This window comes from Alosa sapidissima, chromosome 12, assembly GCF_018492685.1.
Source record: "Alosa sapidissima isolate fAloSap1 chromosome 12, fAloSap1.pri, whole genome shotgun sequence".
Classification (NCBI taxonomy): Eukaryota; Metazoa; Chordata; class Actinopteri; order Clupeiformes; family Clupeidae; genus Alosa; species Alosa sapidissima.
The window spans coordinates 32,062,947-32,079,053 of record NC_055968.1 but is presented as its reverse complement, the minus strand read 5'-3'; the positions used below and the strand labels follow the sequence as shown (position 1 = coordinate 32,079,053).

The 16,107-nt window shown below is 44.8% G+C and overlaps 2 protein-coding genes across 4 annotated transcripts in view; both read left to right on the top strand.

Moving 5' to 3' along the window:
• The first annotated feature begins 2,468 nt into the window (after positions 1 to 2,468).
• ncbp2 (nuclear cap binding protein subunit 2) lies at positions 2,469 to 6,729 on the top strand. The gene is made up of 4 exons (XM_042057935.1): positions 2,469 to 2,616; positions 4,116 to 4,297; positions 4,433 to 4,571; positions 6,107 to 6,729. The coding sequence occupies exons 1-4, from the start codon at positions 2,542 to 2,544 to the stop codon at positions 6,173 to 6,175; spliced, it is 465 nt and encodes a 154-aa protein (XP_041913869.1). The 5' UTR covers positions 2,469 to 2,541; the 3' UTR covers positions 6,176 to 6,729.
• A 994-nt stretch (positions 6,730 to 7,723) lies between these two features.
• The window catches only part of ankmy1 (ankyrin repeat and MYND domain containing 1), a 15,896-nt gene continuing 7,512 nt past the window's right edge, over positions 7,724 to 16,107 (top strand). Inside the window, exons 1-8 of one of the 3 annotated variants that reach the window (XM_042057613.1) lie at positions 7,724 to 8,196; positions 8,345 to 8,491; positions 8,652 to 9,154; positions 9,442 to 9,658; positions 10,136 to 10,301; positions 10,460 to 11,360; positions 14,051 to 14,222; positions 15,499 to 15,639. In XM_042057613.1, the coding sequence (XP_041913547.1) occupies positions 8,014 to 8,196; positions 8,345 to 8,491; positions 8,652 to 9,154; positions 9,442 to 9,658; positions 10,136 to 10,301; positions 10,460 to 11,360; positions 14,051 to 14,222; positions 15,499 to 15,639 (2,430 nt within the window). In that variant the 5' untranslated portion in view covers positions 7,724 to 8,013. Of the gene's footprint in view, positions 8,197 to 8,344; positions 8,492 to 8,651; positions 9,155 to 9,374; positions 9,659 to 10,135; positions 10,304 to 10,459; positions 11,361 to 14,050; positions 14,223 to 15,498; positions 15,640 to 16,107 lie in introns of those variants that run through there. The other 2 variants (XM_042057614.1, XM_042057615.1) reach the window with 2 other exon arrangements.

Here is a 16,107-nt window from a genome sequence, read left to right as displayed (position 1 = left end):
TGGCGTCACTTTCATCTCATATTAAACTCTGATCTGCATACTATAATAACTACTACTATAATGCTGATCTGCATTTAACATGAGGGACCATCAACTCAGATATGATCACATATAGACAAGAAGGACCATCAGCTTAGATAAGATCTCTACATAGACAACATGAGGGGCCATCAATCAACTCAGATATGATCTCCACATCTAGACAACATGAAGGACCATCAGCTTAGATAAGATCTCTACATAAATTAAGATCAAAAATTCCAGAATTTAATGGAAACTGGCTCAAAAATTCAATTCTTGAATTTCACTTGCATTTCAATTGAGCTAGCAAACAGGAAGCAGAATTGCAATTCGAATTTTGCACAACCCTGCTACATAGACAATATGAGGGACCATCAACTCAGATAGCTGGTGAGTTTGATCGGTGTTTTAGTGATAGCCAGGTAATGCTAGTCCACTGTAACTCACTAGATAGAACCAGACAACCTGTTGTAAGATCAGATGTAGCCTAGGCTACCCTACGTGGGCCCAACTACACCGCCTCATCAACATCAACCAGCATCCTCTGGCCAGGCATGTCACCCCAAATGCATATGAAGTGTTTTTCAGTAACCAGTAGGCCAATAGGGTACTGTAGCACAATACAGGTGGGTCTCGGAAAATTTGAAATCGTGGAAAAGTTAATTTATTCCCCCTAATTTATTTCAAAAAGTGGATATTTCATATTTTCTAGATACATTATATATAAAGTTAAATATTTCAAGCCATTTTTGGTTGCGTGATGATTATAGCTTACAGCTCATGAAAACCAAAAATCTTAGAAATATCAAAATATTAGAATAAAAAAGTTAGGTAACACTTTACTTGACAGTATCGACATAAGAGTGACATGACACTGTTGTGAACACACTGTCGTGACACATGAAACGTAACCCTAATCTTAATCTCTAACCCTAAACCTAACTCTAATCCTAACCTTAACTTGTTATGACAAAAACTGAATGTCACTTAATAACAGAAGCGTTATGTCATAAACGTTTATGATGTTCATGACAGTGTCATGTCACTCTTATGTTGGCACTGTCAAGTAAAGTGTAACGAAAAGGTTATAATAGAGAAATGTTGACCTTTTGAAAATAAATGAACTAATCTAATGACTTATCTAAAATAGTTAATTTGGTTGGGCTGTTTTTGCACAAATTACTGCATCATTGCAGGCAATCTGCCTGTGGCACTGCTGAGGTGTTATGGAAGTGCAGGTTGCTTTGATAGCGACTGATCGTCTATGGCCTTAAGGTTGGGTCTGGTGTCTCTCATTTTCCTCTTGACAATAAACCAGAGAAATAAATTATAGATTCTCTATGGGGCTCAGGTCAGACAAATTATCTGAGCAATCTAGCACAGTAATACAATGGTAAACAATCCAGTTACTAGCAGTTGTGGCACTGTGGGCAGGTGCCAAGTCCTCCTGGAAAAGGAAACCAGCATCTCCATAAAGCTTGTCAGCAGATGGAAGCATGAAGTGGTCTAAAATCTCCTGGTAAGGCTGCATTGACTTTGGACACTGTGGACCAACACCAGCAGATGGCATGGCACCTAAAGCATCACTGACTGTGGAAACATCAAGCTGGACTTCAAACAACTTGGATTCTGTGCCTCTCCACTCTTCCTCTAGATTCTTGGAAACTTGATTGGACCCTGCTATTCCAATTTAATGGAACATTTGTTTTTATGTGAAAAGAGGAGTTTGGACCACTGAGCAATGGTCAAGTTCTGTCTCTTTGTAGACCAGGTAAGACGCTCTAACATTGTCTCTGATTCAGGAGTGGCTTGACACTAGGAATGTGCCACTTGTAGCCCATTTCCTGGACACGTCTGTGCGTGGTGGCTCTCGATGCAGACTCCAGCCTCAGTCCACTCCTTTATGAAGTTCCACCAAGTTCTTGAGTCGGCTTTGCTGGACAATTCTCTCAAGGCTGCGGTCATCCTTGTTGCTTGCCCACCTTTTCCTACCACACTTTTCCCTTCCAGTCAACTTTCCCTGAATATGCTTTGATACAGCGCTCTGTGAACACCCTGCCGTATCAGCAATAACCTTCTGTAGCTTACACTTCTTGTAGAGACTCTGTATTATAACATCTTTATTCTAATATTTTGAGAGACTGATTTTTGATTGGATTTGATTGTAGGCCTAAGCCATAATCATCGACATGCCTTGAAATATGTCACTCTATGTAACGAATCTAGAATATATGAAAGATTCACTTAAAACAATACAGGTTAGGGGCATAGGTGTTTTTACCCATGGAGAGAGTTTTGGTCATTGCATTTAGATGAGAGTGTCTTTCAAAAAGAAACACAAGAATTTGGTTCGTTAAGTTCACAACCAAGGCAATAGGTGGCAGTACAACACATTCCAGGCAAAATAATGAGTTGCGTTCCTCGATAATGACGTAGTTCCGGCTTCAAATTGTGCATAGAAGAAAGCGGTAGGAAAGTGGTCGTGTGGTGGTCCGCCAGCTCGTCTTTGTTGCTATCAACATGTCTGTGAAGTTAAACGCATTGTATAGCGACTCTTATGTTGACATAAGCCAATATAGAGACCAGCATTTCAAGGTAAGTTGTTATATTCACAAAGATATTTTTTACAGTTGCCTACCGACCTGTAAAATGCACACTAAATGTTCAATTACGCTAATGTTATCGCTAGCCAGCTAAACTAGCTTCGCCATCACTGTAGATTCCCTTGCTTCCATGAGAGTAATTTCTAGTTATCTGTTGAGACAGTGAGCACAGACATCATTGTCTACTACCAAGAGTTATTCAACCATATGGTGTGTGATGCCGTGTAACGGAAACCGAAATGTTTGGCACATTGGTCAGTGTCACCGGTGTTGTGTGCCTTCTGGTTTTCCCCACCTACTGGTTTCCTTGCGCGTGCTCGCGTTGCTCACCACAGCTCCAGCAGTTGTCAAACAACAAGTTGTTTCAGACGGATTTGAAGTCGCATTTCATATCTATCCCATGATCATTACACTACAACCACTCGTACAAAATACATGTAAAATAAAGGCTATGATGTTGCACTTCATAGCAGGATTCGAACCTGCAATAAATACGCTCACCTAACCAGACCGACCTCTTTAGCGCATTATCTCTTTGAACTACTCCAGTTCTCTGAACAACGTCATCAAATCATCAATTAACCATGCAAGCAACACCGTGCCAATATTTTGTCTTGCATTAGGTGACACAAATGGTATTGCCTTTATCTTATAACTCCTTGTCTGAGCGACTACCAGGCCTATTGTTTTGAAAATTCAAATGTTCCCTGACAAAGACATTCGAAAATTATTGACTTGAAAAATACGCTAATTTTTGCAAACTCCCTTCATTCAACGTGGTCTGGTGCGCTATGTAGATCGTTTCTTCTCTCGTATCCTTTTCATTTCTCAGAATTTAGGTCTACTAGGCCTACAATAACGTCATCACCAAATACATCTTTTATTTTTAGTTGATCAACTACAAAGAGTAGCACAGTGCACTGACGACCGTAGCAGCCCAAGTTGTTTTAGATGAAGGGCAACCACTTGTTTCAGATAGTCTGGACAACATGTTACCTGGGTGTTGCCTACGTTAATTGATGGTAGCCTAATTGTATCGCATAACAGTGGCTCAAGCAGTAGGGAATCAGGTTGGATTGAGTCATGCATGTGTTGCTTTTGCGGGATCGAATCCAGTTTAATGCTAGTTTTCAAAACATATATTTTTTTTAAATGTCTTGTCCCAGTGGCTGTAATGTAGCCGAGCGCTCATGGCGTATGAAAAGCGACTTCAAACCACCTAAAACAACTTGTTTGTGAATGTCTGACAACTGCTGCAGCGCATGCACGCGCAAGGAAACCAGTAGGTGGAGAAACCAGAAGGCACACAACACCGGCACTAGCTAGCGTTATTGGGCTGGCTGTCTGCTCTCTCAGCTAGCTGGCACATCAGCCAACATATTAGTTTAGGGCAAAACGGTGGGGACTTTAGAGAAAATTGTGTGACAGACTACTGTCGCAACGTTACCTATGGACTTGGGGTTACTGAGATGAAAGTTCTCTTTCCTACAGGGTAACCGAGTGGAACAGGAGAAGCTACTGCGCCAGAGTAATACCCTCTATGTTGGGAACCTGTCTTTCTACACCACAGAGGAACAGGTTTACGAACTGTTTGCCAAAAGTGGCGATGTCAAGAGAATCATTATTGGCCTTGACAAGGTGAAGAAAACCGCCTGTGGCTTTTGTTTTGTGGAGTATCCTTTACAGTTCTCAGTCTTCAGAGCCCAGCCTGCCTGGGGGAACATCTTCGTTGAATAGCAGTGTTTTCATTTTCTCCATCGCTGTGTATCGGTGTCTTGTCTTGAGTTGCTCCTTAATGTAGTTTTTAGATACTACTCACGCACAGACGCAGAAAACGCCATGAGATTCATTAACGGCACACGTCTGGACGACCGTATCATCCGCACGGACTGGGACGCCGGGTTTAAAGAGGGCCGCCAGTTCGGCCGAGGGAAATCTGGTGGTCAGGTGAGTAACCTCTCCCTTTCCCTTCTCTCTCTCTTTCACCTATGACTATATTATCCCTCTCTGTCTCCTCTCTCCATCCCTCACTCTCTTTCCCTGTGACTCTCTCTCTCTCTCTCTCTCTCTCTCTCTCTCTCTCTCTCTCTCTCTCTCTCTCTCTCTCTCTCTCTCTCTCTCTCTCTCTCTCTCTCTCTCTCTCTCTCTCTCTCTCTCTCCATACCTCTATGACAGACTTCAAATAAAATCACGATTGAGTTGTAAAATGTTAGAATGTGTGTAAATAAAAAAGCATTACAAAACCCTGCCCAAGTAAAAGGTGCTGGGCCAGTGGTAGTGTTTGTCATAAATTATCTCCATTGTGTATGAAGGGCTGCACTGATAAAAAAACTAAATCTAACCAAGTGTTCTTGATCTTATATTAAGAACAATATTTGGTATTGTTTTTTGCATGAAGAGACTTAGGCTACGTTTATATGGTGACGATGAAAAGAGAAGACGCAGAAGTGGCGTCTCGTCTTCATTTTTTTATTCGCGCTTAGACGAGCATTCTCAGGGGGAAATCTTTGTTTATGGACCCTTTCAAGAGTTCCATTATCAGCATCATAGTTGGCCCCACAAGACTTCCTTTTTAACATTCCATATGTTATCTTAATGCAGAGGAAGTAGATTGGGGCCCAAATAGAACGTTCAAGCATTGTTTTTGTTTACCTTACGCGCAGACATTCTAATTTGACAGTTTAGCCAGAGAGGTAATCAAGGATCTTTGGTTTAGCCGTTTAGACGGAGACGCAACCCGGGTCGTCTTCAAAACTCTACACTCTGGAAGGAGTCTTCCGATTTTTGCGTCTTCAAGCCCCGATGGCGGGGTCGCCGTGTAAACGAAAGGCACTTATGATAAAATATTTTGTCGTCTTCCTTCGCAATCGTCCTCGTATAAACGGCCCCTTAGGCTCCCTAGCACTCTCGAAAGATCATTTTGATTTAATTAATGAAGACTGACTTATTTTAGGAGTCCTATCAAGACAAATTTGCTCAACGTACTGGCAGACAAATTTGCGTAACACACTGGCAGACAAATTTGTTTGTCTTAAAATAAGTGAAACTCTTATTAAGTCAAGTCAAATGATTTTATGTGAAAACGCTAGGTAAGTGTCTTCATACTAAAAACATCAAATAGATTTTTTTGATCTTGATATAAAGACTAATGACATTTGGTTAGATTTGTATTAGATAAGCAGTTCTTGCAGTGTAGAGTCTCCGTGTTTTGGTGTCTTTCTTTAATCGCATACGATCAGAGAAGAAGCTTCAAGCCCTGACTCTTAACAAGACAAACTTGGATGATGCCACTTAAGGGATGTGGTTTATTTCTGCAGATTTTTTTTCTACAGGTCCTCTTTGTATGTTTATTTAAATAAATAAATAAATAAAAAATCAAAGTAGTAAAATCATTCAGTGAAAGTACTGTTAACTGTTAGCATATATGCAGCAAGGCCAGATGCCTTGCCATGTTGAGAACCCCCGTTTCTTTATCTCCCCAGGTCAGAGATGAATACAGACAAGACTATGACCCAGCCCGCGGGGGCTATGGAAAAGTCATTCATAAATGACAAGCTGTGTTTCTATGCTATGTGTGTGTGTGTGTGTGTCTGTCTGTGTGCCTCTTCCAGGTCAGAGATGAATATAGACAAGATTATGATCCAGCCCGGGGCGGATACGGGAAGATAGCTCAGCTGCAAAAGGGTCCCGAGGGACGGCATACTTTTTAATTCGGGGAAATTTTGGAATTTACGAGGCTGGAGAGCACAGACAGCAAGCAAGGTCCTGATCAATTATTCCTAAATTTGAGTTTTGACATCTTGACTTGTCCAACGGCATGGTCCCATTCTGAAGAGAGTTCTAGGGCTACAGATCAGCTTGGCAGAATCCACACGTCCCCTTTAGAAGGTGCGGGGGTTCCCCCTGTCCCCTGTAGCGGGTGGGGGTTAGGTTTAGCGGCGATATATGGGGCATCTCTGAGGAGAGGGAGTCGTATCTACAGTGGGAACCAGAGATCAGCTGGGGACAGTCCTCTATACTAGTCACTGTAGTTTTCATGTTTTCTGTACATACATACGTTGACCTTTTTTATAAATAAAAACAAAACCTGATGTTTTAATCTTTATTGACTTGTGTTTGTGTTTGGGGGGGAGGTGTTAATGAAGTCATCTTAAGACAACTTTGGTTTCAAGGTGTTTGGCATGGCTTATGGTGTTAATAATAAAATAAAAAAAAGACCATCAGGATGTTTTGGAACGCCACAGGGCATTCTGAAGACTGATCAAAGAATATGTTACTGATTAACTAATTAATCAATTAATACTTAATTGATGTTTTTTTCTTTCTTGAGCATGTGGAGCTCAAACTCCCTATTGCCTAGTCGTAATCCTGATGTTTCTTGGACTCTTACTTACTATTTATGTAAAATAATTTAAGCTTGAAAAAAGTACTGTGTGAGTGGAGCAGTGAAGTTTTTCATGTCCAAAATATTGCATATCTGTATATGAACTGTAAAGAATTCCTCCAAATCTGCTGTGTTGGTGCTCAGAGAACTGCAGTTTTGACACTTGAAGTAATGCAGTTATTTTTAACTAGGGTTGATCTTGGTATGGTAAAACTGTTTTATTGGTTATTAATGTGCTATGACTGTACCTGCATTTGTTCACCTTGTGCGTGTCAGTGTAGCAGCGTTTGTTTTGAGCCACCAGATAAGGGTAGGGTGAACGGGGACGCCGATCACCTGTCCATGCTCATGTTACACCTCGCTGACTCTCTTTAGACCTGGCACTTAGAGGACAATGTGATCATCAGAGTCACTTTTAAGTACAAAATAGGTCTGGCTGTTGACCGCAACAGGTAGGCTACAATAGACAAGGTTTTACCTGATGAGCATGTGGGAAAACAGAGAAAGTGTTTGGCCTTCAGAGGCAATAGGATACAAGCATAGCCTATTATAGTGCTCTGTAGCCTATAGCCTAGCACTCTGCAAACAGTAAGCACAGAATGCTCACCAGAGAGAATGATCATCCAAAAAATACAGATGTAGTCCTAGACCTGCTGGCAAACACAACGAAGTGGGCGTGGTCTAATAAGCCGAGAGCTTGGGGAAAAAAACGGCATTAGGCTGCCAAGGTCCTCTACAGATAAAGATCAATTGAAGTACAATTGAAACATAAATAGATCGAGTTAAATTAATAAGATAAATAAATTGAAAATCACTGGTCTGAAAGTACCGGGTGATTATCTCAGCCTTGAGTGATTAATATGGATATGATGTTGAAGGGGGGGGGGGGCGTCGTTGTCAAGGTAACGTATGAAGGTAACAAACTAACAGACCTGCAGGAGAAGTTGTAACCCGGAACTTTCGTGCAGGTAGAAATAGAGACCTACAAAAGTGGGTAACTCTACAATGTCCAGTTCAGTCAGTCATCTAGATGTGCCGTTTCCAATCGGTTACATCTACAGTACTGAGCCAGACAGTGGTAGAAACGGGCTGGGTGTCCAAGAGTGGCCAGATGGGTCGAAATACGAGGGAGAGTTTGTGAATGACCTGAAACACGGAGTGGGTGTTTACTCTTGGCCTAATGGAGAGGTAGGTGAATACAACGTATCCTATCAGCATTTTGTTATGAATATATCTTCAAATGTGCGCCTACATCGTGTCTCCTAGACCTAGAAGACAAGCTTTGAAGCCTATCCAAGCTATCGATTGTAGTTAACATCAAACATGTTGTCTTTAGATCTATGAGGGTTCCTTCTACAAAGACTATCGCCATGGTAAGGGCACATATACCTGGCCTGACGGCTCCAAGTTCTCTGGAAAATTTTATTTGAATCGGAAAGAGGGTTATGGCGTCCAGCTGTCACAGGACGGCTCATTTTTCAAGGTAATCTGCTTTTACCTGGTCCAAATCCTTTCACACTATGCCCACAAAGATAACGTGACAAAAAAGCGTTTCACATGTAGAATATTAATCAGCATTTGAAGTGTTGGGTAGGCTATGTTTTCCCATGACTGTACCTTAGTGTCTGTGTATGGCTGTTCAGGGGCTCTATCACGCAGACGAGCGTTTCGGCCCAGGTGTGTTCACCTATGCGGATGGCCGGCAGGACGTGGGGCTTTGGCATCGCTGCCGGTTGTTCAGCCTCTGCACCTGGCTGAAGGACGCCTTCAGCCTCAGGTCCCTCCCAGACTTCCAGTCCCAACAGAGTCGGGTGCAGACGGGCATTACACTCCAGGGGGACCCACAGAACCTGCGTCCAGAGCTACCCAAATCCACAATCTGCAAGGACCCACTGGTGTTCTCCCCAGAGGAGATGCTGAAGGACGAGCGCTTCATCCTGCCCCCTGACACGCTCCGCTATGCCAATGACCCAGACCATCTGCCCCTGCCCCCACGCATCAGGAAGCACCTGGATGAGCTCTTCTTCAGCAGCAGCAATCCGGACACTCCCGTACACACACACACACAGGTGTACACTCACACATACGGGAATACCAGCTGTCTGCCACTACAGGAACGCATGCAGGAGCACATCAACAGACACAGGTCAGGCACACACACACACACACACACACACATACGTATGGCTAGGTTAGTGTGCATGTCCTGCAGGTTTGAAGTGGAAGATGTTGACTGGGACATGTGTTGTGGGCTAAGTTTGTTTGTGTGTGTCTGCGTATGTGTGTCTGCGTACGTGTGTGTGTGTGTGTCCTGCAGGTGTAAGGCAGATGGGGGTGGCCGGGACGTGTGTGTGTGTGTCCTGCAGGTGTGAGGCGGATGGGGTTGACCGGGACGAGTGTTTGTGTGACTGTGTGTGTGTGTGTGTCCTGCAGGTGTGAGGTGGAGGCGCTTGACTGGGACGTTGGGGCAGTCTTGTCCATGCGCAGGGAGGCGTTTGGCCCTAAGGGGCCCTTGGAGCTGGGCTCGGAGCGGCTCATTAAGGAGGCGGCGCGGGGGGATGCCCAGACTGTTTACCACATCCTCAGGGACGGAAGGATCCACCCTGATGTGGGGGACGCACAAGGCCACACTCCTCTTCTTGCTGCTACGGTAACACCATAGTGATGCCAGAGGACATAGGAAATTACATCATTCTGACATATTTCTAAGGCTAACCATCTGAGCTGGACTTTCCACCTCATTCGCATTCATTAAAGTTCAGCCAGAAAAATAAAAGTTTGGAAGTCTCAGATGGAAACACTTGTTCCTAAGGATTCAATTCAGGTTAAAGGCATTACCAGACTGGCAGGTGTTTGCATTCCGATCGGGGCTGCTGGGATGTGATGTGGGTTTAGGGTGTTGCTGGGATGTGATGTGGGTTTAGGGTGTTGCTGGGATGTGATGTGGGTTTAGGGTGTTGCTGGGATGTGATGTGGGTTTAGAGTGTTGCTGGGATGTGATGTGGGTTTAGAGTGTTGCTGGGATGTGATGTGGGTTTAGAGTTTTAGAGTGTTGCTGGGATGTGATGTGGGTTAAGAGTGTTGCTGGGAGGGTGATGAAGGTGGAGCCTGTGTGTGTGTCCCGCAGGTGAACTGCCATAATGAGGTGATCAACATGCTCCTGGACAGCGGTGCCAACGTGAACAAGTTGAACACAGAGGGCATGTCGGCCCTGGCCATCTGCCACGTGCTTTACTACCCTACCAGCTCTCTCCACACCACCGTGGCAGAACTCAGGCTCGACAGGGACTCGCTGGTATGTATGTGTGTGTGTGAGAGAGAGAGAGAGGGTGGGAGTGTGTGTGTGTGTGTGTGTGTGTGTGTGTGTGTGTGTGTGTGTGTGTGTGTGTGTGTGTTTGTGTTTGCGGTTGATAATGACATGCAGGACTGGTGAAACCTGTGTTATTTGATTCTCAGGTGTCAGTACCAAAGTCTCCACAAGCTGACAATCAGGAAGATGAGGCTAGTAAAAACTTAACCAGCCCTGTCCCTCAGAAGACTGAGTCACCTGATCAGAGTCATTCAGCCAATGAGGAGACAGCAGCCCCAGGGCACACACAGGCTGACCCGGGTGAAGCTCCGCCCCTCAGTTCCCCAGTAATGGAGGAGGTATCAGAAGGGGAGGAGCCTATGAATAAAAGTATCAAAGCTCAGAGCGAATATTCAGAGAATGAGGGACTTGGGAATGGACAGTGGGAGGAGCCTAAACAGGAAGCATCTGACATTAAGGGACTTCAGAGGGCGGAGACTAAACAGGAAACATCTGACATTGAGGGACCTCAGGGGGAGGAGTCTAAACAGGAAACATCTGGCATTGAAGGACTTCAGAGGGAGGAGCCTAAGCAGGAAACATCTGACATTGAGGGACTTCAGAGGGTGGAGACTAAACAGGAAACATCTGACATTGAGGGACCTCAGGGGGAGGAGTCTATAGTTAAGGGGTCTGACAGGGAGAAGCTTGTAAATGAAGCATCAGAGAGGGTGGGGCCTATAAGTGAAGCATCAGAGAGGGAGGGGCTTATAAATGAAGAGTCGGAGACAGGGGAGCCTCAGATTGAGAAGCCCATCATGATTGGTCTGGCCGAGGAGCCAGCTGAGTCGAATAGAGGCACTGCAGGCAGGGATATGACCTTTGACCCTGAAAGCGCTGAGCAGCGTGTGGCCAGTGACTCTGTGGTGTCACTGGCCAGCTTTCAGATTGCCGTATCAAAGGAGGCACTGGACCAGGCTGCGGAGGCCCTGTGCCATTCAGGACTGCTACCAGCAGAGGGCACTCAGGAGACCGTCCACAAGATCGCTCTCGCCAAAACGCAGTGAGTCTGAGAGGGGGTCAGAGCAGACACTAGCACAGCTGGACAAAGTGGTAATAAACCAGCCACTTTCACAGCTGGACATACAGTAGTGTAAATAAACTAGACACTTTCACAGCTGGACATACAGTAGTGTAAATAAACTAGCCACTTTCACAGCTGGACATATAGTAGTGTAAATAAACTAGCCACTTTCACAGCTGGACATACAGTAGTGTAAATAAACCAACTACTAGCACAGCTGGACATACAGTAGTGTAAATAAACCAACTACTAGCACAGCTGGACATATAGTAGTGTAAATAAACTAGCCACTTTCACAGCTGGACATACAGTAGTGTAAATAAACTAGCCACTTTCACAGCTGGACATACAGTAGTGTAAATAAACCAACTACTAGCACAGCTGGACATACAGTAGTGTAAATAAACCAACTACTAGCACAGCTGGACATATAGTAGTGTAAATAAACCAACTACTAGCACAGCTGGACATATAGTAGTGTAAATAAACCAACTACTAGCACAGCTGGACATATAGTAGTGTAAATAAACCAACTACTAGCACAGCTGGACATACAGTAGTGTAAATAAACCAACTACTAGCACAGCTGGACATACAGTAGTGTAAATAAACCAACTACTAGCACAGCTGGACATACAGTAGTGTAAATAAACCAACTACTAGCACAGCTGGACATACAGTAGTGTAAATAAACCAACTACTAGCACAGCTGGACATACAGTAGTGTAAATAAACCAACTACTAGCACAGCTGGACATACAGTAGTGTAAATAAACCAACTACTAGCACAGCTGGACATACAGTAGTGTAAATAAACCAACTACTAGCACAGCTGGACATACAGTAGTGTAAATAAACCAACTACTAGCACAGCTGGACATACAGTAGTGTAAATAAACCAACTACTAGCACAGCTGGACATACAGTAGTGTAAATAAACCAACTACTAGCACAGCTGGACATACAGTAGTGTAAATAAACTAGCCACTTTCACAGCTGGACATACAGTAGTGTAAATAAACTAGCCACTTTCACAGCTGGACATACAGTAGTGTAAATAAACTAGCCACTTTCACAGCTGGACATACAGTAGTGTAAATAAACCAACTACTAGCACAGCTGGACATACAGTAGTGTAAATAAACTAGCCACTTTCACAGCTGGACATACAGTAGTGTAAATAAACTAGCCACTTTCACAGCTGGACATACAGTAGTGTAAATAAACTAGCCACTTTCACAGCTGGACATACAGTAGTGTAAATAAACCAACTACTAGCACAGCTGGACATACAGTAGTGTAAATAAACCAACTACTAGCACAGCTGGACATACAGTAGTGTAAATAAACCAACTACTAGCACAGCTGGACATACAGTAGTGTAAATAAACTAGCCACTTTCACAGCTGGACATACAGTAGTGTAAATAAACCAACTACTAGCACAGCTGGACATACAGTAGTGTAAATAAACTAGCCACTTTCACAGCTGGACATACAGTAGTGTAAATAAACTAGCCACTTTCACAGCTGGACATACAGTAGTGTAAATAAACTAGCCACTTTCACAGCTGGACATACAGTAGTGTAAATAAACCAACTACTAGCACAGCTGGACATACAGTAGTGTAAATAAACTAGCCACTTTCACAGCTGGACATACAGTAGTGTAAATAAACTAGCCACTTTCACAGCTGGACATACAGTAGTGTAAATAAACTAGCCACTTTCACAGCTGGACATACAGTAGTGTAAATAAACCAACTACTAGCACAGCTGGACATACAGTAGTGTAAATAAACCAACTACTAGCACAGCTGGACATACAGTAGTGTAAATAAACCAACTACTAGCACAGCTGGACATACAGTAGTGTAAATAAACTAGCACAGCTGGACATACAGTAGTGTAAATAAACTAGCCACTTTCACAGCTGGACATATAGTAGTGTAAATAAACCAGCTACTAGCACAGCTGGACATACAGTAGTGTAAATAAACCAACTACTAGCACAGCTGGACATACAGTAGTGTAAATAAACTAGCACAGCTGGACATACAGTAGTGTAAATAAACTAGCACAGCTGGACATACAGTAGTGTAAATAAACTAGCACAGCTGGACATACAGTAGTGTAAATAAACTAGCACAGCTGGACATATAGTAGTGTAAATAAACTAGCTACTAGCACAGCTGGACATACAGTAGTGTAAATAAACTAGCACAGCTGGACATATAGTAGTGTAAATAAACTAGCTACTAGCACAGCTGGACATACAGTAGTGTAAATAAACTAGCACAGCTGGACATACAGTAGTGTAAATAAACTAGCTGCTAGCACAGCTGGACATACAGTAGTGTAAATAAACTAGCGCAGCTGGACATATAGTAGTGTAAATAAACTAGCGCAGCTGGACATATAGTAGTGTAAATAAACTAGCGCAGCTGGACATATAGTAGTGTAAATAAACTAGCACAGCTGGACATACAGTAGTGTAAATAAATAGTTGTTGTTTTTTTTATGTTGTTGCTTTCATTGTTGTGGCATTCTTCCTGGCAGGGTTTGTTTGTTTGATGCTGGGGCTTCTTGACGGGGGCTTGTTTGTTTGTTGTTTGTTGGTGTTGCTGGCTGTTGACTGGTGTGGTGGTTGCTCGGTGTGGCTGTTGCTAGGCGCAGTGAGCGGTGGGCCACTCTGCGGCTGCTGCTGTCCCGGGGGGCGGATCCCAACGCCTCTCTGGTGCCCATGCCAGTCCTCTTCCTGGCCATCAAGGCAGCACACACACACGCCGTCCAGCTGCTGCTGGAGGCAGGAGCACGCACAGACATCTGTCTGCCCTCTGAGGTACACACACACACACACACACACACACACACACACACACACACACACCTGCTTGCTCTCTGAGGTACACACACACACACACCTGCTTGCTCTCTGAGGTACACACACACACACACACACACACACACACACACACACATCTACTTGCTCTCTGAGGTACGCACACACACACACACACACACCTGCTTGCTCTATGAGGTACACATACACACACACACACGCACGCCTGCTTGCTCTCTGAGGCACACACACACACACATCTACTTGCTCTCTGAGGTACGCACACACACACACACACACACCTGCTTGCTCTATGAGGTACACATACACACACACACACGCACGCCTGCTTGCTCTCTGAGGCACACACACACACACACACAGACACACATTTGCTTGCTCTCTGAGGTACACACACACACACACACACACACACACACACACACACACATCTGCTTGCTCTCTGAGGTACACACACACACACACACACACACACACACACACACACACACACACACACACACCTGCTTGCTCTCTAAGGTACACACACACACACACACACACACACACACACACACACACACACACATCTGCTTGCTCTCTGACGTACACACACACACATGCTTCTGTACATAATAATAATAATAATAATAATAACAATAATAATAATAATAACAATTCTCCTTATTCCCTCTTTCTGCTCTTCCCTCTCACCTGTTCACCCATTCTCTACTACTTTCCTCTCCTCCTCTCTCCCTCCTCCCCTCTCCTCCTCTCTACTCCTCCTCTCCTCCTCCTCTACTCCTCTCCTCCTCTCTCCCTCCTCCCCTCTCCTCCTCTCTACCCCTCCTCTCCTCCTCCTCCCCTCTCCTCCGCCTCTACTCCTCCTCTCTACTCCTCCTGTCCTCCTCTCTACTCCTCCTCTCCTCCTCCTCCCCTCTCCTCCTCCTCTACTCCTCCTCTCTACTCCTCCTCTCCTCCTCCTCCCCTCTCCTCCTCCTCTACTCCTCCTCTCCTCCTCCTCTACTCCTCTCCTCCTCTCTCCCTCCTCCTCTCTACCCCTCCTCTCCTCCTCCTCCCCTCTCCTCCTCCTCTACTCCTCCTCTCTACTCCTCCTCTCCTCCTCCTCCCCTCTCCTCCTCCTCTACTCCTCCTCTCTACTCCTCCTGTCCTCCTCTCTACTCCTGCTCTCCTCCTCCTCCCCTCTCCTCCTCCTCTACTCCTCCTCTCTACTCCTCCTGTCCTCCTCTCTACTCCTGCTCTCCCTCCTCTGTAGCTTAATGGTCTGTATCCGCTGCACGTGGCAGCTGGTCTCCCGGGAGACGAGGGTCCGCGGATCACTGAGCTGCTGCTGCATGCTGTGGCGGACCCTGACGTCCAGGCCCAGGACACACACGTGCTCTTTGAGCTGGACAAGGTCAGTGCTCACTCACAGGGCCCTTCTTGAGGGCTGCTGCCTCGTCTCGCTCGTCTCGTCTCGTCTCGTCTCCCCGCATCACCTCCTTCCACCTAGATGAAATACCAATGATGTATACCTCTGTATACCTCTGTATACTCATCTTTAGCATAGGTGCCAATAGATGTGGAGGGCACTGCAGGTGTTTGTGTAACAATATGTATATGAACGTAACGCTTTCTACAGTTTGTGAGCGGGCAGACAGGTGAAGTTGAGCAAGCGCGAGTGAGAGATCTCCAGAGCGAGCGGAGGAAGTTCCTGTGAGCGCGTAGAGGGAAACTCTAGGGGGCTGTTGTCGCACGTACATATTCAACTTAGCAAACATGCAAAGACATTGGTGGAGCACAGAATAGATTCCTGTTTGCTCAAAGTTTTTTGTGCTCGAGTTTCATTTTTCCTCAAAATATAATTTGCGTGCTTGCTCAAAAC